The sequence below is a fragment of the Anthonomus grandis genome, chromosome 15 (genome assembly GCF_022605725.1).
Source record: "Anthonomus grandis grandis chromosome 15, icAntGran1.3, whole genome shotgun sequence".
NCBI classification, from domain to species: domain Eukaryota; kingdom Metazoa; phylum Arthropoda; class Insecta; order Coleoptera; family Curculionidae; genus Anthonomus; species Anthonomus grandis.
This window is the reverse complement of record NC_065560.1, coordinates 13,250,798-13,276,606: the sequence shown is the minus strand read 5'-3', so window position 1 is coordinate 13,276,606 and position 25,809 is coordinate 13,250,798. Positions and strand designations below refer to the sequence as shown.

At 34.2% G+C, this 25,809-nt stretch overlaps 1 protein-coding gene across 2 annotated transcripts in view; it reads left to right on the top strand.

The window, feature by feature from the left end:
• Positions 1-25,809, top strand: part of LOC126745146 (voltage-dependent T-type calcium channel subunit alpha-1G-like) — a 111,149-nt gene that overhangs the window by 73,996 nt on the left and 11,344 nt on the right. For both annotated transcript variants that reach the window (XM_050452866.1, XM_050452867.1), the window contains exons 18-25: positions 2,024-2,265; positions 2,344-2,452; positions 7,150-7,460; positions 7,547-7,739; positions 7,861-8,010; positions 8,067-8,637; positions 8,693-9,066; positions 20,276-20,893. In XM_050452866.1, coding sequence (XP_050308823.1) covers positions 2,024-2,265; positions 2,344-2,452; positions 7,150-7,460; positions 7,547-7,739; positions 7,861-8,010; positions 8,067-8,637; positions 8,693-9,066; positions 20,276-20,893 — 2,568 coding nt within the window. The remainder of the gene's footprint in view (positions 1-2,023; positions 2,266-2,343; positions 2,453-7,149; positions 7,461-7,546; positions 7,740-7,860; positions 8,011-8,066; positions 8,638-8,692; positions 9,067-20,275; positions 20,894-25,809) is intronic.

Below are 25,809 nucleotides of genomic sequence, written 5' to 3'. Positions count from 1 at the left end.
ACTGTAGAAAGATGCTTTACAGATTTTTCGTCGACATGGTTTTATTAGCTATTCAGCGATAGTATGCGCTTCTTCTGCTTGGGCAATGCGGTAACTAACCAAATACGATGCCTCCTTTTCATTGACAGTCTGAGTCTTATACGTCATAGTTTTTTGGCTTCTTAATAATTGTTCTTTTTTACGTAGAAATAATTCTTTACTTTTGTTTTTGGAGTCGGGATATACAGTTTCTAAATGTCGGCGCATCTTAGCATGATTCGTCATACTTTCGTTTTTTCACCTTCAGTGTGTCAATAGATGTTTTACTTCTTGAACTTAAAACCATTAAACTAGAACTTGATGCCGTCATATCACCTTGATTTGAATTTGACGCATCATCCAAGCGAACCTGCATTTTTTTGCAACACTTTTAAGCCAGCGCTCCATTCTTCTTTAACACTAATTTGATTTGGTCAATTTTATGACAAATAGTATCTTTTTGCGCATAAAATACAAGATTTTACAACCACTACGAACAACAACAAGACAACATAACATATTGAGCGCGGTGTGAGTAAATTTTGCGGTACGTTGCTTGATTAATAAATTCTCCGCGCCAAACAATCCTTTATATTATACCAGCAACCATCGAATAATCTCGAATTCCTCAGAAACTTCGGAGAGCCAGACGATTTTCTCCGAAGTACGCGTCGACGCAAGAGCACGAGAAACCGCGACGAACCGAGGTCATTCGATTGCTTATAGTCCGGGGGCGAATGGTGGCGTACGAGTAACGCTGTAACATTTCGATGTAGTAGGTCGGGCATTTACTTAAATTTTTGTATATGTACCAGTAACACCTATAAGTGAGCGTTTCGTTTTGGTTGTTTATTTTTATCTTAGGTAACTTTATTCTTATATGGTCCACTTTAATACATGCATTCATTTATTATAACTGCTGGCGGAGCCCTACCGGAATTTTCGCGGAGCACCGGTGCTTCGCAGAGCACATTTTGAGTAACGCTGATCCAGAGGTTGATCTAGTTCTAAAAGTTTACTGTCTGAACGTAATTCTTCATCGCTAAAGTCTTCAATTTCTTAAATAACATAATCTCAATCTTCGTCCAACTTATGTAGGTATAATATGTTTAGCCTTTTGATCAGATAAATATAAATCTGCATTCTTGGGAAGCAGCATTATTTTCTCAGCAAAATCTGGGTCAACCGATTTACGCATTTACCCGTACCACTAGGACTGGGCCTATCCATCCTTCCTTTAAAACTAAAGATTGTTAGTAGGACGTTAAGCATTTTATACGCTAGACACAAAATACCTTATTTTCAATAGTAAACTACGTAATTCGAAGATAAGTAGCCTCTTAGACCTGTACGTTTTGAAATTCGCCCTTAATGCGAGGCAACTGCTACAAGAGTCAAAGAGATCCTAAAACACTATTATGTGGAAAGATGTGCACGTGGAGCCTACAGTGTAGTAGTAATTACCAGAAATTCTACTTGCTTGGTCTGTCTAATAGACGGTGAATATTACGAGTTAAGGGTTGATAGTTATATCAATTGAATAATTCTTGTAAATATTTGTGTTCTTTGATTTTGACACTAATCGATTTCAGATTGTCTATAAGAAATATTTTGTAGTTAAAATTTATTCTGACTTCTCTTGGTTTGTTTTTTTTTATAGCGATCTGTAATGCAAATGTTTGATTCAAATATGAGATGATACTGGTAAAAGTGCTACCAAACTCTCTTTTGTTAATATTACATTTAATCTTATTCTAAAATCTTATTCTTGGTAAAGCATTAAACATTTCTCAATCCAATCTTGGGAGAACAGAACATTTTTTATTATACTTACCTTTAAACAAGTCACATAATATTTGAAAGAATTCTATCCCAGAAATCATGCAGACCTAGTTTATACACTAGAGAGTTACTGATGTTCTCTGTTATAGAAGTTGTTCAACTAAATACTCAATTACATTTTAACGTGTTTTTATTTAATTCTTCGTCATATTTCTTATCTTAGGGCTTAAATTTATTGAAACCTCCAAGTCCTATGACGCCTCCAGTGACGTCACGCAGCGTGGAAAAACCCATTGAAGATACCAAACAACCCTCCAGATACAAATTGTTAATTCATAATGAAAAAGTTGGCTATAAAACGATGTCGTTTTCCGAAAAGGTCGTACAAATCCCTAGCGGAGGTAGCCCACAAAGTCCAGAAAATTCTGGAAAGTTACAGAGCAAAATGTCTTGGAATTTACCGAGGTATTCTCTTAGAATATTGTATCTTAAATTAAAAATATAACAACTAATTTAAAATAATAAATAATATTTACTTTGCAGGAAACCTAGTTTAAGGAGAAAGGTGGTCAAACCAGAGTCAGACGAAACTGTTCCTTTAAATAATGGTCGCGATCATTCCCACTGTAATGGAAAAGGCGTCACAAAACCGGTAAGGAAAGAAAAGTATAGTATCTGAATAGTAGTAAGAGCTTCTCATAATTACTTTTAACTATTGAGTTGAAATAGCAATCACATATTTCAATACATATCTGTAACGTATAGAACTTATGCAGAGTATAAAAAAGAAGTACAGAGTCGTAACTAATTATGTATGTTCATGGATTTTTAGATCAAAACAAAGTTTTGTTGCAGAAAACAAAACCTTCAACCCTCTAAGTAGAAGTTTCATCTTCCAGTTTTTTTCAAATGGGGGTTAATACTCTTTATTAAATATGGAGCTTTAAATACCAACAATACGTTGGACGAAAAAATCGATGTATTTTTACTTCAAAACTTATCATATTAGTTTAAGTAAATTCTTTCAAAAGAACACTCTTTTTGTTGATTTGCAGATAATTTAGGTTTATTTTGGTAAGTAACTAATTCTTGCGTTTGTGTTTAATATTTAGATATGCTATTATTAAATAGTTGTTTTGTGACTTACCAGTAAAGTGTTTGAAAATTGTTGAACCTTTTAAACTTTTAACATACAAGCCTGAATTTGCGTCTCTACCATGGTAGCAGATGGTGGAAAGTCAACATCTTTAGTAAGAGGCAAAAGTATATTCCCTTTCAAGAACGACCAGAGTGAAGAAATCGTCATTTGCCACTCCATCAAGTACATGGATTTGTCAATAATGTGAAGGTGACATGATGATTATGACACTATCTAGTATTAAATGTTTTTCACTTTACCGACTTCACTACCGTAGTTCACACGTGACAGCGAATGCGCCTTGTGAGCAAGCTGAGCTGTTCTGTATTGTTTTGTTTATTTATTTTTATTTTTTTATTATTTTCATAAAAATGTATAGACTTTTAACTGCAAACTATTTCACGCTATTCTATATCATAGTTCTTAGGTTATAAACGAACATAGCCGCAGATATTCACTTTTATACATATATAGAGAGGTTTACTCAACGGCATACTGACAAACATGGTTCTGGGAAAATTCTTTGTGAGGAGGTGACTAAGTTTCGCAAAACAGGTCTCTTCATAACAAAAAGAGCCAGCCTATAAATCCTGTCTTAAAAGAACCTAAGGCCATAGCAGTATTTTGTCTAATTGCACTAGATAGTACGCTAAGCACAAGACATTTAGCCGTTCGCCTCGTTGCCACGAGCGTGACTCGCACAAGTGTCCAACGAACATTAAGAAAGTACAATTTCTATTCTAATAAAATCCACTTATTGCAAGAGCACGACCAAAACGATCAAAATAACTCCCTTAAATTAATGACATTAATGAGACGAACCCTTACATTAACAAAGAAGAAATCTGTTCAACAACATATCTCTCAACGACATTTATAGTACTGGAAAAAACCCTTGAAATGGACTTTGAATGACTTTAGAAATCGACTTTGGTTACGTTACTCAAAAAAACGAATGCGTTCCAACGTGGTGATTACCACATGATAAGCTTGATGTCTCTAATAATTCGGCTTCAGAAATGGGTTAGGAAGGCGCAAGGCTCTTTTCTCGCTTATGGTACTTACACAGACGGCACGCAACATGAACGTAGAAATAGAAACCTGCTTTTTTAGACTACCGCAGTCTTTGACTGCGTGCAACATCAAAAACTAGCGGAAATACTTAGTGCAACAGGCCTAGACGAAGGCGATCTACAAATGATTGCATAACTCTACTACCAAGTAAGAGTGGCGAACCACGTATCGGAGGAGACTGAGATTAAGAATTAAACAGGCTTACAGAATATTTATCGGCATAAAGAACTTCATCAGGTGTGACCTAGACCTAAGTCTTGAATTTTGAAATTAAATCAGTGGGCTGCCAGTTGCGCATATAGGTCTCCTGATAGATCCGTCATTTTCCACCGGGGGTTACCAGAGCCCAATGGCCTTAGAAAAACCGATAAGGCTCTCTGGTCTGAAGGACCTAAAGTCGCTCGGTGCACTAAAGGTGTTACCCAAGTATTTAAACCTGGCGCTTCTAAATGCTGGGCACTCCCCGACCACGTGATCTACGGTTTTATGCTCCTCCCAGTACCACTGGCAGTCCGGGTTGTCCGTAATGCCGATGGTATGGAGATGGAAGTACCAGTTTCCGGCTAAAAGACCTGTCACTAGCCGAATTTTGCGTCTCTTTAGGCGTAGTAGATTTTTGGTGAGACAGATGGAGGGCTTACCCATGTGCACTTTGGCCTGTCTTATACCAGGAAACTCGGTCCATCAGCGATGGGTCCTCTTGCCCAGCAGATTCCAGTCTGGCAAGGAAGCCGACTTCCTCCTTACCAGCGTGGCCTGCGCGGCCAACTACTTAAACGAGCTGAACCCTGCAGCCAACCTGCACTAGTTTCTCTAAGATTTTTATGCATTCTAGTATGAGCTTGGAGGTTACCTTTATGGCCGTAATAGCCTTACTGGTAGCTCTGCTGTCCGAGCATATAGATACGACTGTATTGCGATGACCGTAGCTTAGGATTTTCTCTCCGCATTTCAATACAGCGAATACTTGGGCCTGGAAGACAGTGGCGTGCTTCCTCCAGTGAGTATGCCCTACTGGTACGTGGGATCCCACCACAAAAGCCCTGATTTAGCTCTGTTATTCATTCTGGAGTATGCATCTGTGTACCAGATGGTCTCCCTGTTTAGCAATGCAGGCCTGTTGGAATGCTATCACGAGCTGCCTGCAATGTGCATCACGAATCCCTTGCAATCCACTGTCACTGGAGCCATGCAGTCACTGCCCATCAGAAGGAGAGGACGTTCTTGTACGGCGCTAAGTCTTAGAATCCGAATGCTACGCTGCTACGTATTTAGCATTCTCTTGTGCCATTGCGAAAGCTGAACCCTCAACCTCTTGCTACAAAAACGCATTTAGGCTTTCAAAATGCATCTTTATAGGAAAATACTACGTATACCTAGATCGAAAAAGTAATAAATGCCGAAGTTCTCAATGGAACGCAAAAAACAAGGATGCTCTGATGCGCAAACTAAGGTATATTAAACATATAATGAGAGGAGATAGTTAGGAAATAATTCGGGTAAGCAACGAGAGAAAAATTTAGGAGAAAAGGTCAATAAGGAGAAGAAAGAACTCATGCTCAGTAAAACATCATACGAAATTCTCATAGCAGCTGTTGCACGAGTAATTATTGCCAGTTGGATCGCCAACCTTCGAACGGAGACGGAGCAATAAAATGAAGATAAATGCAAAAACTAAAGTTGACTTTAATAATCGTAGATCGTTTTTTGCTTTCTGGAAATTTAGCAGGCGATATGTACTTGTTTTTATTACAAAATGCCATCAGCCCAGCCCTAAAAAATATCATAGAGAACGACCTTGCATATAATGAAAAAGAACTGAGTTTTGGACAAGAGAAAGCTCTTCGGCATTATTCGGTAAATGTTCGCAATTATTTAAGTTACACGTTTTCAAGAAGCTGGATTGCTCGTCCAGGAGCGCAATTGGCCATAAAACTTAAATCTCCCGGATTTTTTTATAGAGGCATAAAAAAACTAGAGTTTTCAGTACTCTATCGCTTGACATATTGGAAATTCTGCAAGCACGAATCACTGACGTATGTCGCAAAGTGTCACCGCAAATGTCCTACAAAACTCGTCAATGATTTGAAGATAACCTGTATTACTGTATGACTGTTGACAAACAGCAGTTTGAGAATTTATTGAACTAATATAGTAAGTTTTAGAGTTAAATAGATTTGTGAATCTTTCATTAAGCTGAGTCTTCCTCATTCCGGAGTGGCATAAGCGGTATACCGCACGACGTGTTTGGAGACTCATGGAAGATCAGCGAACCTTCCGAAATCATGGTCAGAGTATATAAAGAGTCGCATCGCTGATGGGAATTAGTTGACAGTTCAGTGCAGTGCAGTTCGGAATATTGACGCGATATTTAAATCGGACTTAAATAGTAAAAAATTAAAATTTATTTTATGGAATCGTGTTTAGTTCTGTTTGTAAATAAATCAGTGGACCATTTGGTACATCGATTATTTTAATTTACACTTATCAAACGAAAAAATGCTACAGGAATATTGGTATTTCAAAGCTCTATATTTTCTAAAAGAGTGGATAAATTTTTAGAAACTAAGTAGCAACGCATAGGGCACTTTTTAATGAGGTATTGGTCGCATGGAAATTATGCCTACTTTTATTTGCTTTAAAAAAGAATGGAGGATGATAGCCCCTCTTAGAGGGTCAAAGGTTTTTATATGTTTGCGTATGTTTTTTGTATCAAAACTTGTCCTGAAAAAAACAAACTTGACGTGTTTTTAAACCATGTCGATTCGAACCATGCAGTTTTTTCCTACATAATATATTTTCGATGAGCATGTATATATACAGTAGACGCGTAAATCTCATCCTGCTCCCTGCTAGATTTTTGAAGATAAAATTTGGCACACATGATTAGTAACGTAAATACTACTTTCTGGTTCCTAGCTCATTTTGCAAAACTTCAAAATGGTGGCTTTAATAAAAGTAAAAAGGGCATAATTAAAACTTAAGAGAAAATTGTTGTCACTTATTTGCATAATGTAATATAGTCTGTATACAAAATATGTGAGTTTAAATTTCGCCAGAAGTTTAATTCTTAGTCGATAAATTTGCACTTGATTTGTGTACGTTGCATTATAAAAGTTACATTTAACCTTTTTCAGACTATTGTTCCTGCTTTAACCAAAAGAAATTCTTTAAATAAATCCCAAAACAGTTTAAAACAACAAAACTACAATCGTATTTCCAGGGAAAATATTAATAAGACACCAGGACAGATAGAACTGAAACCCCTTAATAATTTTAAAAATAATTTGCTGTTGGAAACGAATCTTACAGGTAGTGAAACCACGATAAAAGAAAACAATGCTAAACCTTTTCGCTTATCACAAAAACTTGAGATGTTTATTGAGAAAACTGGTTGTTTGAAGGGAAAAGATGACTATTCTTTATATCTATTTTCACCAGAGAATAAGTAAGTGAAACTGCTTATTGGTAATATTTGCATGCATTACTAGGGTTGCATCGTAAGAACTTTTTTTTAAATTAGATCTTTTTCAGGTTTAGGCGTAAATGTGTCTGGTTGGTGGAACAAAAGTACTTTGACAACATTGTTCTGTTATTTATAGCAATGAATTGTATCACTTTAGCAATGGAGAGACCAAATATTCCACCAGATAGTCCAGAAAAGTTGTTTTTGCAGAGTTGTAACTACATCTTTTCGATAGTTTTTGCCTTTGAAATGTTCGTCAAGGTAAGAATCATCAGAAATTACTCGGCAACAAGAAGTTATTTATAGATATTTGTTTTGTTTGCGTGGGAAAACCAAAAGCTCTCACAGGTTCGTTTTGAAAGTTTTTATACTTTTTTTGTAGGTGGTGGCAACTGGTATGTGTTACGGTCCTGATGCCTATTTCACTTCAGGTTGGAACATAATGGATGGAGCATTGGTTATCATTTCCATAGTTGATATTATTATGTTTTTAATTAATGACACTACCTCTAGGATATTTGGAATTCTAAGAGTAAGAAATGATCTAAATAATATAAATCTTAAAATAATTTGTGTCATTTATCCTAGGTGTTTAGACTACTAAGATCGCTACGCCCCTTAAGGGTAATCAACCGAGCACCTGGACTAAAACTCGTTGTTCAAACTCTGCTATCGTCTCTACGCCCAATCGGAAACATTGTGCTAATATGTTGCACTTTTTTCATCATATTTGGTATTCTCGGTGTTCAATTGTTTAAAGGCACATTTTACCATTGTATCACAGATAATGTAACAGGAATAATAGACAAAGCGGACTGTCTGGCTAGTGGTCATGAATGGAAAAATGAAAAATATAATTTTGATGATCTAGTACAGGCGCTCATGTCCCTGTTCGTACTGAGCTCTAGAGATGGATGGGTGAACATTATGTACACTGGTTTAGATGCGGTAGGGGTGGACAAGCAGCCCATAACTAACTATAATGAATGGCGACTGTTATATTTCATATCATTCATCTTATTGGTGGGATTTTTTGTCTTAAACATGTTCGTTGGGGTAGTCGTGGAAAATTTTCATCGTTGTCGAGAGGAACAGGAAAAAGAAGAGAGAGTGCGAAGAGCAGCTAAAAGAGCATTACAGTTAGCCAAGAGGAGAAGAAGTATATCATTTTTTTTTAAACTATATTGCCAATATCTAATGACAGTTTTTTTTAGAAATGAACGAGCCTCCTTACTACATAAACTATCCCTCTTGGCGTCTGTTTATTCATAAAATTGTGACGTCAAAATACTTTGATTTAGCAATTGCAGCTGTGATCGGCCTGAACGTAATTACCATGGCCACTGAAAGTTATAAAATGCCCACTATATGGGAATACGTTTTAAGAATATTCAACTATTTTTTCACTGCTGTGTTTATATTAGAGAGTATTATGAAACTAATCGCACTGGGTTTTAAGATGTATGTTAAGGATAAATGGAACATTCTGGATATTGTAATAGTGATTTTGTCGGTATTTGGAATAATTATTGAGGAGATGAAGGAAAATGAGATGAAGATTATACCGATAAACCCTACCATTATACGGGTAAATATTATGTTTAAATCGTACCAATATGATTAATAAAAACGTTTTACAGCAAACACTTAAAAATAGAAAACGTTAAAAATATTTGACCATAATTTATAGCCTCGTATAATCACTTTATAAATTATACAGAGTGCTTTCAAAACGAATCACCCTTAGATAACTAAACTAGTTTATATAACTAATAACTTCTTAAAAAACAAAAGAAAAATACGTCAATCTAGACATACAGGGAAACGTTTGATTTTATATTTAACAAAGTTCTGTTAAATGGAAACCCCCATGGTGTGACATAGCAGCAAATAGTAAAATGTCTGGTAATAACAAATATTTTATCGCCGTCATATTTTAGTATTTCAACTCGCTATACTATCTCCCATCATTTTAAAGGGCATACAGTCTACCACCCAACGGTATATACAAAATTTAAATTTATAGAATTAACAGTAATAGGGTGTAAAAAGGTGATAAAAAAAACAATTTAATCAGTTCATAGAATTTATTTTAGGAAGTGACTCCGCTGCCGGCGCCGGTATCTATTATGGATGCCGGCTAAAGTTCTTTGACCGGCATCCTCAATACCTACTACCTTCGGTAGGTTCCACCAAATAAGTTAAAAAAAAAGATTTAAAAAAAACAAAACATAAAATGTATATTTTTAAGTACCTATGACAAAAAAAAACAACCCGTAATACAGGTATATAGGTAAAATTAAATATTTCCTTTTTTCCTGGACTTTTTAAGTCCAATTACGGTGTTTCCCAAACCTTTTGGGCCTCCCCGTTTTCGAATTTTCGATGGCATTTTTATTTTTTGCAGGTTCACGGTCGTTTCTTGGATTTGTTTTTCGTTACTCTTGTGTTCCAAAGATTGAATCTTCAATCTGCTAATGGTGCCAATTAGTAGATTGAAGATTCGTCATGTTATCTTCGAGATCTCCCTTCATGGAACAATCGATTTTTTTTTCTGTAACATAATTTAAGCATTAGGAATTATAACAATGTTTTTTTCAGTCATTTAAGTTAATAGATAATAAAGGCCAAATAAAATATGTATACAAAGTATCCTAGATAATGTGGAAAATCTCTTGGATTTAGATAGAAAATTAAAAAATAATTCGTAACATTCATTTTAAAAAAAATCACCGGGCGTCCCTGTGATGATATAGCCTTCTATATAGAGTTCGCCCCTGGAATTTTTTTTGAATATCTTTCAAATTACTTTATATATTCTAAACAAAAATGTCACATTATAGACACTATTAAGGACCTCTCAAAATGATGTCGTTAAAACTTTACTTATTTATCCTGATTAATTTACCGGACCGAAATGACAATTGAACATATAAAACAGCAAATAAAACAGCATGTCTTATGAGAAAAATTAAAAAGTAAACTTTAACACAAAATTTACTAATGATGTGACACATCCATTGACTTACTTTACTATTTACTCAAGCATGGAGTAATAATACCAGTATGGTGTGTAATAATACCTATCACATTATTATTTTTTTATGGGTTTTTGCAAACAGTATATAATGTTTATTTTATTTATTTTTTTTTAAATTGCATATTTATATAGAAAAATATAAGAGGAATCGAAAAATTATATCGAAAATATAGCATTCCATTTGAAAAAACATCAAATTGAGCCGCCGCGCGCCGCGCCGATGTTTTATTTCATGTTCAATTGTTTTTCCATTTTTATTTTCGTATAGACAGGACAAAAATATAACATAAGATGGCTATCTCAGTTTTTTTTTTTAAACATACAAGTACAAGTAAAGTCAAAAAATTAGCTTGTTCCGTCCTCAATGGGTCACCCTGTACATTTTAATGCATACATTTTTAACACCTTGTGTGTCAAAGGTTCAGAAAAAATAAACATAATTTTTTAATTATCCGAGAGCTTTCTCAAATTTTCCAGTGCGTCGATTTTCAGGAGAGAATAAATGCATCTTATTGGGCAAATTCACTAAAATTTGACGACAACTGTCATGTTTAATACTAATAACAGAATTTTCGATAGAAGTTTATTTCCTGGTCTGTGTCTCCTGGTGTCTGTCTGTCTCTCTAGGTGAACAAACTTCGTTTAAAAATGCTGTTATTAGTGTCAAAAGTTACCGTTATTGTAAACATTCAGTCATTTTGGCCAATAGGATGCATTTATTCTCTCTTAAGGATGCTCCTTAGTCTCAAATGAAGAATCGACGCACAGGACACCCTGCATATAAATGCTTAAGGCAATATTATAATAATTTTTCCTTTACCAGCAGTATTAGAAGAATTAGTTTCATCAGCAGCATGTTTTTCGAGAAAAACAGCATTTATAGGTTTTTCAGCAGTCGGTTTATTTTGAAATTGTTTATAAAAAACTGTCGTAGTCATATGAAAAATTTTACAGACCTGATTCAACTGCTTCTTCATTGCAGTTTGCATTTGATAAAGACTCACCATCTGTATTAACTACAAACTCCAGAATAATATCTTCGTTGTCATCTCCATTTGTCGTATTATTTAACAACTCAGTTAGGTTTTGGGTATTTTTTTGTAGATATTCCTCATTCTCAATAAAAGTCTCACTTGTTTGTATCTGTAGTTCCATGTCTGTTGCTGTTGATGATTGAAATTGTTGGTTTGATACTTGATTACTGTGTTCTGTTAAATTGTTAAATAATTTTAAAATAACTGAATCTTGATGGTCAGTCCAATGCTCTGCGATAGTTTGAATAATATTTAGTCTTTTATAAAAAATATCAGTTTATACCTCACTGCTTAGTTTTGCTAGTTTTCTTCCATCCTCTTGCATTAGATTGAATTTTTCATGATAACTTAAATACCTTGTTTTTTTATTTAACGCTTGCAAAACTTTTACACTTTGATCCCCGTCAATATTGCAATCAGAATTATTATTAACTGGATCATGGACAGGTGCAAGAAGTGGGCGAATGGCTTCACAATCATTTAATATTTTTTCACAATAGGATCTAGTCCATCGAGTTGGGCACAAACTAACATCAAATAAAAACAATGATCTAACAGATCTATATTTAAAAATGTGTCTGCACAATGTGGAAGCCCTGTCGATTTTCTAAATAGACATTCGCAAGTTAAAGCCATAACTTGAAGCAAACCTTCTGATGTAACAACCAAAAATGTCCCATTATCGAGCTGTTTTATGTCCTTATGGGAGCTACTAAGTTTAAGCTGTCTTTCAATTTTCTGAAAAGCAAAGTCAGTTAAATGTTCATAGTACAAACATTCTATGAAATTGTTTTTAAATGGTCGTGTTAATGTTTTGTTTAGCATCTGTAAATTTTTTACATCCTTGCCGGCTCACATACTGTTAATGATAATAAAAAGATGATCAATAACATATTCCAGTGGACTGTATCTTGTAATCACACTTTTTAGTTTTGCATTAATAGACTCCAATCGGTTATTAGTCTTGTTTCCCATGCACTGATTTTGCAAAGTTAAGTACTGCACCCATTGATCAGTTATATTTCCCCAATTTGCGTCATAGTAATTTTTGACACATTCGGGATGTTCATAATCATTTGAGTGTAAACCTCATCATAATTACTTTCAGACAATGCATATGCCAATTTTTGCAAATACTCTTTGCTGATTTGAACTTCCTCAAATGTAATACCCATTTTTTTAGTTGACAGGTCTCTATTAAATATTTGAAAAACGTGAAAAAGACAATCATTAATTTTGCATTGGGAAAACTTTTCGAAAAAACGCTTCTTTCTGTTTTATCTTTGTCAGACATAACAACTTGGACTCTTTCCCAAGCAGGATTTTGTTTTTTAAGAGTATTGATAAAAAATTGAGACTCTTCATTTTCTTCGGCAAGCAAGCAAATTGCAACAATTTCGCTTAAACCATTTCCATCTTCTATCATTATGATATATGTATGTAGCGAAACGAAGATCAACACGACAATAGGTTCCATCAATAAAGATTATTTCAGGGTATGCGTTTATATAGTTTTTCATACGATCATCTTGAAAATAAATGCCTTTAAAAATGTCGTTTTTGTCTACTAAAATTTCGATGTCCGTGCAACCATGAATATTTTTTAAAATTCTAACACATTCTTAAAGATTTTTCTTTTGAGGTTTTGATCTATTATTTAAATTGGTCAGATCTTTTAAAGTTAGTCTACAGCCCGTTTCTTGTGTTATTTGATTTAAAATATTTTTTTTATTTGCTCTTGCTTTTAAAGCATGTTGCGTATTAACTTTAATATTTTCGGGCAAATTTAACCTTTGTTTTGCAAGAGAATTAAAATATGCTTTTGACGACGTATGATTGTGGTCATATTTAATTTCTTGTATAAAAAGAAATTATTTACAGCTACTTACTTTTATGAAAATACTTGCTGGGCACTGCTGTTTGTAAGTGCTAGATTTCCTTAAGGAATTTTCATTTTTACTCTTAAATGGTCTTCCTCCTCTAACACATGCTAGGCGAATATAATAGTATTTCAGCGATAAGTTGATGTTCACTATAGTATTAGGATTTCGAATTTTTTATTTTTCAATTGTTCTGCTATCGCGGAACCAATACTCATTATTAGTAGTTTGTTTATAGTTATTTAAAGCACTTTCAAATTCCTCAAATGAAGAAAACTCATCATTCACTTTCATTTTGCTCTTCACTATTTTACAAGATACTAACAGTAGTAACAGTTAGCAATTAATTACCTATATTAGTTAACACGAACATGAACAGTGAAATAAACTAATTAACTAAACTTCAAAACAAAAGAGATTTCTAGGTTATGAGCGTTGCGCCGGTTCCCGAGTCAAAACACCGTGGAATAACTCGGCTGCCGGCGCCGGTTTCCATACTCCCTTCATTGGATTGCCGGAGCCGGCACCCATATTATTATTTTTTGGAAACCGGGGCCGGAAGCGGAGTCACTTCCTTTATTTTATAGCAGCTCAAAATGTCCTGCGTTATTCGCAAGACAATAATAAAGTCTAGTTTTGAAATTCCTCACGAACATTGGCTAGTGTTTGTCCGCTAATATCTCTACATTCGCGAGTAATTGGATTTTTCAAATTATTAATATTTTCAGATGAGGTTTTATAAACTTTGCTTTTTAAATACCCCCAAAGGAAAAAATCTAGTGGTGTTAAGTCTCGCAAACGTGCGGGCATCACATATCTGCAAATTGTTCATTAAGGATGCATTGCATTTGCAAATTCATTCATCACTCTCTTTCAAAATATAGTGCATGGGAGTTCTATCTTGCTGAAAATACATATTATTTTCGTTCAGTATGTCAACACCAATTTCATCCACACAAGAATATTTAAACTCAATTAACTGTTTATTGCCATACATTTTTGCTGCCATACATCGCTTCAATTTGCAACAATGTTTTTTGGCGAAGTGAGATGGCACATTGTTTGCCATTTAAAATAACGTCTGACACTATGAGGCAACCATTAAATAGGTTGGTAAAATGTTGGTAATATTACCACACATTTTTTCTTACTATTCGCTTATAGGTTAAACTATTTTGCTTATTTTGATTTGGTTAGATAGGAGATTGTATGCACCTTGATGTATCACATTTAAATCATTTCTAAATAGCGCCCGGCTGCCATTTTCAAGTTTAAAAAAAATGCTAAGGACCAAAAAGTTAGAATTATTAGGAATTTATATTCCTAAAGATGTGTGCCAAATTTCAAATTTTTATATAAACGCATTCAAAAGATAAGAGGGGAGGGGAACAATTAAGAGCCGCACTGTCTATATTCTGAAAAAGGGTCGTATATATATATGATGCACTCTGTAAGCGCTCTCAACTTGGAGGTATGCTGGACTGGGTCAAATGCCAAAGTCTACAAATATCAGTAACATTGACTCGTTTTATTCTATAACTTTTTCTATTAGGGACTATTGTTACGTTATTCGTTCCAAAGCTAAATTGCGTTCCATTTCTAAATCGGGCTTGTTCCAGTGTTTGGTGAAAACTAGCGTAACTTTAGCTTAGGTACACAAATGAAACAATTGAAATAATTTCCAAATATTTATTTTTTTCTCTTAGGGAAAATCATATTTACAGCTAAAAAATTTTTTACAAAGACATTTATTAATTGCTTGTATATTTTAAATCAGGTTATTTTACTTATTATATAATGCCTGTAAGATATTAAAGGAAACATATAGCCTTGTATATTGTTTTAATTGTCCCGGAGACGGGGACAGTTTAAACACCATTAAGAATAAACAAAATATTTATTTTAATACTGAAATAATATTCAATTTAGAAATACGAAGAAAAAAACGTTGATACATATAATTTTTACACTTAAATAAAACCAAATTTTTTATTCAAAAGTTTTAAACAACAGAATAATTATCCTAATGCTGAAATAAAGATAAATTAGCAAAGTAGAATATTTATTCTGACATGCAGTTATGACAGATATACAAATCTTCTTGACGAGTGCATTCTACATGTGACCGTTGGTGGCAATCAATGCATTGCACCCATTTTTCCCCTGAACGGCTATTTCTATACGATTCCAAACATACTAGACAAAAACAGTCTTCATTGTCACTGCTGCTATCGTCCTGACTATTCTGTTGACGAGTTTTTTTGGACACTGGTGTTTTTTATGTATTTTTTGGATCACCAATTTTTTTTTTCACTTTCTTCTTTTTTTTTTGCTTCATATTCTTGTTGAATAGCATCTTTTTCTGGTGTATCCATATAAATGGTGGATTTTCTACTTTTGCATTTCTCTGTAGTTTTTTGAGGAAAAGCTTTTGGTAACGGCCTTATTAGCTCAGGTGAAAACACATCCAAAGAGAGGTTAGAGGCTGACTGGACACTTATAGATGCAACTGGAGGCGGGGTGCTTGGTGGCTCTAACGAAACAGTTGCGCTCGTTGACGCTCTTGGAGAGTAAGAATTTACTAACTTTGGAAAAGAATCAGTGCTGCTTAAATCTTTATTCTCTCTTGAACCTACTGCCTGGAAACTGCAAATTTTCGGGAGCAGGTCTGTCAGTTACATATGATGGAGCAAAATGTAAAGCCGTAAAAATATCTCGATTAAACGGCCATATACCAGTGCACCGGAATCCAGCAACAATATTAGATTGTGTTAAAACCATAGAGAGACTCTGTTTAACGATGCTGGGATGTCATAAATTGTCATCGTTTTGCCTGGGTTGTTTCTCATCCAAGAATCGCAAGTTGAATTTACACCTTTCTTAAATGGACCATAAATCGATCGATCCAAAGGTTGTAGTTTATGTGAACAGTGTGGGGGAAATGAGAGGACAACAATGCCGTTTTCTTTGCAATAAAAGTCCAAGCATGGTATGCTTATGAGATTGATGGTTATCTATTAAAAGCAAAACTTTATTTTCAATTGAACTGTTGGTATGTTTTTGAAAGGGTCTTAAGTATAGCAAGAATTCATCTTCTTGCATCCATTCACTAGCATTTCCTGCTCCAATACACCCAGGTGGACCGTCACGAACAAAATGATCCTGATATCTTAATCTTGGAAAGATCAAGATTGGTGGGATGCTATTTCCAATTGCATTTACCGCTATTGCCACTGTAACCAAAGTGCCACGTTCTCCTGATGTACCGTCATATTTTTGTACCGTCGTAACACCGGTTTCGTCTATATTATAAATGTCCTTCGATCTGTCTATTACAGTGGCAAGATTGTCAGAGAAAAGTTGTACATTTTTTGGGTTAAAACTGGTCGCTCTTGAAAGGCTTGTCGCCTGGGGACAACGGATTGATAGTTCAGGATTACGTTTCATAAACCCGGAAAACCAATCTTCTCCTGCCAATGAGTTTTTAGTCCATGTATTCGGCATATTCAATGAATATTTTACGGCTATTTGGTAGGCCAGTTTACGTATTTCTTTTGGCGATAGACCGTAAAATATTTGAGATGCCTTTATTATGTATTTAACAATGGATTTTTCCTGCTCAACGTTAAATACTCGTCGTACGCACCTATATCCCATTGTTATAGTTTCAGTGGACCCTTGTTCAATAGATTCTTTCTTTTTCTTAATAAATCTGCCTAATGTAACATGATTCAGTTCAAACAAATCTGCCGCAGACCTTACGGATGCTCCATTTTCAATAACCTCCCTATACGCATTTTCGTAAACCAAGTTGGATTTGGTACCTCTATTTGTTTTCCTGGCCCTTTCACGTGGCATTCTATAACAAAATAATAGCCCTCAGAGAATTTGTTACAATCAGTTAATCAGTTTACGCAAAAATAATACCAAAAGCCTTCTATAAATTATGTTTCAACCGTCCCCGTAAAATTATTTACATCTTGTTTCAATTGTCCCCTCCAGGTTTTTTTGGCAAAATATTATTTTTCTTTAAACTCTTTAATTAAAACTAACAAGTTTAGGCTGCTAAACCTAAGCAAAAATATACAAAAATTGATTAAAAACAAAAAAGTGGTATACTTACACTTAAATTTCTTGTTTCTACACTTTTTAGATGAAACGTAAAAATTACTTTGTTGACATAAAATAAGAGAGCCGAGCGCAAACACATTCACTTTGCTCAACTGCTAGTTTCACACTATCGAGCAGAAATGTGGAATTAGTCAAACGTTGTGAGGCTGCGTACACGAGTTTTTACCTTCGCGTCTAAAAAAAATGGCGACTGTTTCAACCGTCCCCTGTTTCAATTGTCCCCGGTCTTCCCTAATAATTATTCTTATGAAAATCTTATATAAGTGAGATAATAAGCTGAAGGTCGATAGTCTGTTATGTCTCCCTTTTTATAGATATTTTCATAACGGTATGGTTTTGGGTGTTTTTCCTCCGAAGAGGCATGCATTATAGAGGATTAGAGATTTTTAGGGCTTTTATTACCTCCTTGTTTAATCATTTTAGTCACAACGCCATCTTGCTTAGGTGCTTTATTGTCCTACCGTATTATATCTGGTTTCTTAATTCTGTATTAGTGCAAATTGTACCTCTTAATTGGAATAATCCCGACTATATATTGCTTTGTAATAGTCTTTGATAACTTTCAGAATCTCTTATTGTTCTTTAGTGGTGTGTCTTTGCTTATTTTTCAGTTTGTAAATGTTCCTCGTTCCTGTTCTGAATCTTCATTTTAGAACTATTAGGCTTTTGTTTTGTTCTATGGTATTGTTTATTTAAACTTCTTAGCTTTGTTATCTTGGTTGTGTTTTTTTTTCATTTCTGCATTAGGTTTATTGTGTCTACAGTAAGTTTATAATTTTACCTTGTTGGCCTATCTTTCCACTTTTTTTGCGCCTTCTTCTTTACGCTTCGGTAAACTGTTCAGTGTTGTCTTCGTCCTGCGTATCATTTTGTAGGTAAGTCTATTTCTTCTTGATATGCCTTTATGTTGGTAATCACCCTTAATTTACTCTTTCCTAACCATTGGTCACTGGTCATCCAATCGATTAACAAGAAGTTTTTTTTTCTATTATTTTATCTTGGAATTTTCGATATTTTATTCTTTTATATTGTCATACATTATATAATCCCCCCTACTCTATGATTAAATTTTGTGTTTTTGATAAATTAATCGTCAACAGTACTTCTAAAATGAATTGAGATGTGTTTAATTTTAAGATTTTTCAAACAAATTTTCCTTTAATTGCCTCTTAATACATTTGTCCCCTAAACTACTTTGATGTGCTTATAAATGAAATAATAAAAGCCAAAACATTAAAAATAAAAATTTCAATACTTTAAATAAAAATACAATTCATGCATTTTTTTACTTTAAAATAAGTAACATAACATCATAAATGTATTAATTCCAAGTTGCTTATTATATTATAAATCATAAAATTGCAGAATAACCCAAATGAAGCAAAACTTTTCAAAAAGCTAATAATTCGGAATAAAAGTTGGATATATAAGTTTGGTCAGATAGTATCTTAGAAGCCACAAACAACTTGAAAATATTAACTTGCAATAACAAGCCTAACTCACAAGCTAAAAACAATGATGGCGTTCCTCCTGTTCTCCCTCTACACTCTACAACCACAAATTAAACGTAGAGATGCCCGAGATGTGCAGCGTATTTCATTTTCCCTCTTAACAGTTAGCGCAATAGAGGAATTGTGCCATACATGAAACATTGCCGTTCTCTCTTTAATTTAAGTTGTTGTTACATTCCAATATATTGGTATTTCGCCAACTAAGAAAGAAGTTTACCGAGCGTGTATAAGGATGATGCCATGATAGACTTAGACTAATATATGTCATATGTCAAGGCTTTGAAGAGTGTGCACGCTTTGTTATATACCTACAAGTGCAGCAATTTTAAAAACTATTCTAAAAAATTATTCACTAAATTACTGATTCCTTTCAATTTTCGAATATGGCTGCTCTTGGTAGAATATCTGAACGAGTGTTGGGACTGTTGGGCAATAGCTTTTTATCTGGGGAGTAAATAAATATCTGTATTAAATGCTAAATGTTCTTACCAAAGTTCGGGCAAGTATTTATTCAGACTGAATGAAATCAATGAAAAGATGCTTTTTTTAAAGTTAGTTTAGTTAAATATAGAGTGGGTAGTGTGTAGCTAGGTGTTTAGTAGATGGTGTGCCAAACTTGATAGGTCCCACCTATCAACATCGGTTCTCTATCTTGCTGTGGCAAGATAGAGAGTGTTGCTGAATTGATATTCAGGAACGTATTCTATTCCCAGCTGTTATATCTCGAATAAATGTCATAGACAATATCAGTGCTATGATATTAATTTTAGGAAACACAAATGGCCTTCTCTATGTGTTGAGTTTCGACCATGACCTTTAAGGTGAAAAGTTCTGTTTTTTGTATTATTCGATGTAGTCTTGAAGAGCTACGAGCTTATACTAAAAAAATGCAAAAATATTGGGCTTTTTTAAATTACAACTCAGCAAGCACAATTATTTAGGCTATACACTTACTTTTGTACGTATATTAGGTTATTTTAGGAATAGAAAAATGTAAATATGTGGTATTTTTTTACATAGTTTGGACCGTTTTTCTTTGTTCGAGAAAGACAGCTACTTGGCTTATCATAATTAAAAAAAAAACAAAATTTTGTAGGTGGGTTTTAATCAAAAGCTTACATCACTTATGAATTTTATTAGATTAATAATACGTTTTTTTGATTATTGACATCCCTTAATAAGGCTTTCTTCTATTTCATAGGTTCTACGGGTGATGCGTATTGCACGTGTTTTAAAACTCCTAAAAATGGCGAAGGGTATCCGTGCACTTCTAGATACGGTCATGCAGGCCCTTCCGCAGGTCGGCAACCTAGGGCTCCTCTTTTTCCTTCTTTTCTTCATTTTCGCGGCCCTGGGGGTCGAGCTGTTTGGCCGCCTAGATTGCAAGGTCACCCCTTGTCAAGGTTTAGGAGAACACGCCCACTTCGAGAACTTCGGCATGGCATTTCTGACCTTGTTTAGGGTCGCCACCGGAGACAACTGGAATGGAATTATGAAGGACACACTTTATAATGAACTATGCAATCCGACCGATGAATGTATCAAGAATTGCTGTATTTCACCGATAATTGCGCCGATTTTCTTTGTGATTTTCGTGCTGATGGCACAATTTGTTTTGGTCAATGTGGTGGTGGCGGTGCTAATGAAGCACTTAGAAGAGTCTCATAAGCATTTGGAAGATGAGCAAGATATCGATATCCAGTTAGAGAGGGAGTTTCAGGAAAAACAAGAGCAAAATGAGAGAAGGGCTTTGTGTTTGGCATTGCAGTTGGACACGCAGGAATTTCTTCCGAAGAAGCCCAAAAAACCACTGCAAAAAGTAAGTAAAGAACTATAGCAATAAAAATTAATTCTATAAATGAAAAATATTTTAAGTGGTAAATAATTCAATATTAAAAAAAAGGTCAAATAGTGATCGAATGGCCGCGCACACATTTAATGAAAAAGTATCTGTTGAAAAAATTTCGTCCAATTAAATACAAATTATCAAGAGTAAGTTATAAAGCATTACCGGTTTTGACATAATATTCTCCAAGTGAATAACATGTGTTAATAGTTACTTTACTTACATATTTACGGTAAAAATTCTTAAAAAAGAACAATTTTCTATCGCTTAAAAAATCCCAGATTCACTTAAACTACAAAACGAATATCAACAAATTAAACTTGGCAAACACTATGTCATTTGTTAATAACAGAATTATGACGGGAAATTCAAACTTATACCGGGTGGTGCGTCGCCGAGCGGAACATAGGAAAACCCATGTAAATTTTAAGGTGGTCAATTATTGGCTTCTCTGTACATTTTATAGAAAAAATGTAAGATAACTTTTTGAAGAGACCAATCTGGCAAACCCTCGTGCAAAGTTTCAAAAAATTTTAATGAGCGAATATTGAATTATTCAAGTAAATGTAATTGCAAAATTACCAAATTTTCGGTTTAGGTAAAACCAAACGGGCACCAGTAAAATGAATATTGTCACTGACGTGAGGAAAAGTGTCAATAATGTAACGTATTAACTTCATCGTTAGATTAAATAAAAGTTTAGATAAAAAGTAATGTTAACGTGTCTTACTTTAAATGTATGGTTGTGAGATTGATAAAACGAAAAAAAAAACATTTCTTGTATTCGGCTGTACGTCAGATTTGACAAAGCCTTATAACAAATTGTTTGCTGGTGGCTGGTGTCTGGTTTTACCTGAACCGAAAATTTGGTAATTTTGCAATTACATTTAATTGAATAATTCAAGATTCGCTTATTAAAATTTTTTGAAACTTTGCACGAGGGTTTGCCAGATTGGTCTCTTCAAAAAGTTATCTTACATTTTTTCTGTAAAATCTACAGGGAAGCCAATAATTGATGGGATGATTATTGTTTGCCAGTACAATAAGTTAACAACTGGAAAAACCACCGTATAAAAGGTTTACCAGGAAATTTATAACGTCAAATTTGTCAAAGAGTTGGCATCTTGCACAGTTTTGTAAGAAGTTTATGTATAATATTCTAATTTTTGTTCTTAATCTGTATGAGTATTTTGTTATTTTTCATCTGGTTAAATCTCCCATTATTTAATATGATAATGCCCGACTTAAGATTATACCCTTCCCTCACCTGTCCCTCTTTGCTGGCTATGCCACTGTTATGTGACTGAGAAATGAAAAGAAAATATACATCTAAGAAATTCCATGTAGGAACGTTTGAGCCACCATATTCTGTCGCTTTCTATCATCATCATATCTTAAAGGCAGTCCCTCAACACTTATTAACACCAGTGTTCTTAAATTATAAATTATTTCCTCATTAGTGGTAAGAGGTGTTGTTGCCAAACTGTAAACCTTCTGCTACTTAACAACAGGTTAAAATTTGGTTTATAATACCTCCTACAGCTATTGGTAGGTTTACCGAGAGAATAGAATTTATCTGCCTGATAACACTCAGGAACTTTACCAGCTGGTCCGTAATTTGGCCCTAATAAATGATAATATAATTAATCAAATAGCATTACATCCCTATGCAATATGTGCGAAACGCATTATGTCCGCAAGATCCGTCCAATATTTGGCCCATAGAAATCGGCAAATTCATATTGTGCAGATCATCTGATTTCTTAAATTCTACCATGTAGTAAGGGTGGGGAAGCTAGAGTTCGCAAAGTAGGCGTAAAAGTACTTTTTCGCCAACCCCAGAATCACCCAACGTCTCCACTTCCAATGCACGGTGTTCACTAAGTAGACTCGTCTTAATAAAGGCTTGTACGCTGTCGCAGTCCCGATCTTTAAGATCTTCTAGTTAATCTAGTAGTTAGTTAGTGTCGTAGCTCAAAAAATTTTTTCTTCAGCAAATTCCTACCTAATATGTGGCATGAAGTTTTCTCCCCTGTACCGCAATTCGGACAGGCTGGACTTTCTCTTATACCAAGAAGATGTAGATGCCTGCTTAGGCAGTTATGCGCAGCTAGGATTCCCACCAAATTCTTGATCCCTTGCCGTTTCGTTATTAGGATTCGGTTTACTTTAGAGCTATCATTATCTGATGCTCCAAAGCCTTGGCCTGAATACATCCTTCTGCCATTCTCCAATTATCTCTCTTATTTTTTCCCAGGCTAACGGAACCTTGTCTTGCTAGTTCGCAGGCCCGTTCATTGCTCTCTACATCCTGGTGGCCTGGGATCCACCTCAATCTCAATTTCTTTTGTGCTGCCAGTCTTTTCACTGCGTCTCTGCATTCCTGGACTATCGCTGAGCGGTTTTTGAATAGCTTTGAGGGCAGCGTGACTATTAGAGTAGATACAAATCCCCTCGGTACTTTCCAAATTTTCGTTTGTTTGCTACTTTAAGTATAGCAAATACCTTCCCTTGAAAAACTATAGTATGTTTTTCTAGCAATGATTGTCCTGTGTTTGTTGCCTTTTTGACTTGGTACTTTCTATCCATGATCCATCTGTATTTACATCGATGAACCAAAATCGTCAACCGATTTATTTACACACTTATAGTATTAAACACGATCACTTACGACTACTACAAATATTTATTTTCATCGTATATCGATATAACTCCCAAAACTACCAAAGGATTTAGACAAAATTTACAGAATAGAGTACGGTATTCTATTCTGTAAACTTTGATTTAGATTAAAGAAAAAAATTGTATTTAACTCCTTTGGGAGTTTTGGAAATAATAGCCGTTTATATTTTTTCACATCTAACAATTCAATAGCTTTTTTATAAAAAAACTTTCGTTCCTAGAGATTTGCAGCCATCTGAAATGGGTTTAGATGTTTATTAATAATTACAAAAAAAAGTTTTATTCAAATCCCTAAGGAGTTTTAGGAGTTAGAGCCTTTTTCATTTCTTTAACATTTGACTTTTTAATTAATTTTCACAACAAAACCTTAGGTTTGGGACCACCATATTTTAGGTATTCATTGTAAAGATCTGGACAAAAAATTATTAAAACCCCTTGGGAATTTGAGGAGATACAGGCATTATATTGATTAATTAACAGCGATTTCGGACTATAAATAGGTTGCTGGCAACCGACATATGCTCGTTCTCGTTCACTACATACTCGTTCTCGATTTGGTCGCTGGATATCGATCAGACAGAGAAAAACAAACCACCGAGAAGCGACAAAACCCGCATTTACCGTTGATTTTCTGGGGTCCAATTTTGGTGACCTTGAGCGGGCTTAAATGACTGGCGCTACTTATAAAGTAACGGAGAAAAATCGTTTTGGCAATTTAATAGTTCCGTACACGGAGAGAAATACGACAATTAATAGATTAAAAATTTTATTGGGAATTTGAAATCAAAACTATTACATTATTTTACTGTTGGTATAGTAGTAAGTTATAGGTATACCTAAACTATACCGGGTGATACAGGAAACAGGGAACACGCAACAACTTTTTTATTTTTCAAGATAAAACAATTGAATACTTCAAAATATGCCTTTATAACCATTCTATTGACATATCAAATTTCATTTGTTTATCTTGAAAAATAAAAAGTTATTGCGTGTTCCCTTTTTTCTGTGTCATAGTGCCAACTATAGTGCCGGTAGTAGCCGGTATAGTGCCAACTATAAAAATTACCATTTAGGATAAATAATGTAAAACAAAAAATCTTCTAAACAAACTTTTATTTTTTGAGGAAATAATATTGGCTCATTGTATAATGAAACACAAAAATACATTGGCAATAATTGAATTAAACCTAGGTACATTTATACATTCCGCAAAATTTTTAGTTTTCGAACATTTTTATCTTTATTTGTTTTTAAGACCCTATTATTATATTTAATGGTGTAAAATATTTTCAACCTTATAAATAATTTTAAGATAAAGGTTTTTGGAAAATGTGAACAAGGGTGTTCATAATTAATAGTTTTCATTATGTTAAATAAATTGTTAGATATTCCCTGGTTTATGCACATTTTCTCAAAATTACAATTGAATATTTCCTCTAATTTAAATATATATGAAATAAACTCTTCTGGAGGAGATTGTAAGCCACCAAAGTTACATATACTGGAATTATAAGCCTTAAAATGAAGAAATAATCTATTTATATCCATTTCATCACACATTTTGCCGAAATTGGTGCAGGTATCACAGTTAATATGAACTTCAAGTGCTCTTTTCATAATATAGCCACAAACATACCGAAAGGCATTTTCTGTGGGAATATGGTCGGTCCTATAACTATAGTTTTGAAGTGCAATACCTTTTGCAACTTCAAATTTTTTTTCATTGAACATTTCGGGTATATTTATGGATTTGACGTTCATCAATATACTATCCAAATCATTTTTACAATTCATTCTTTCCGAATGTAAGTAATTCTGACAGAACAGCTTTTTAAACGCTCTTTGGAATTGCAGTGGTGTTGGATTAACATTATTCCCACTTTGCTGCCTTACAGCACCAAAGAAGTTTTCGATACAATCTGTATTTAACCTCCTAGTCTTGAGATACTTGTAACCCAATGTTGATAATTTTTCCCATATTTTTATCGTGCTTCTGATTGTAACCATCCAGCAATTACGAAATTTCACAGAATTTGTGATATCTTTATTGCTAGAGTTACAAATTTTTAATTTGTTTAAAAAAAGTAACATCTCATGGAAAAATTCTATTTGGTATGGTGATCCATCATAAACATTTTTAAATTTACAAGGATCTTCCAAGGATATTGAGTTTAATAAATCAAAGAGGTTATTGAATTTCTCAA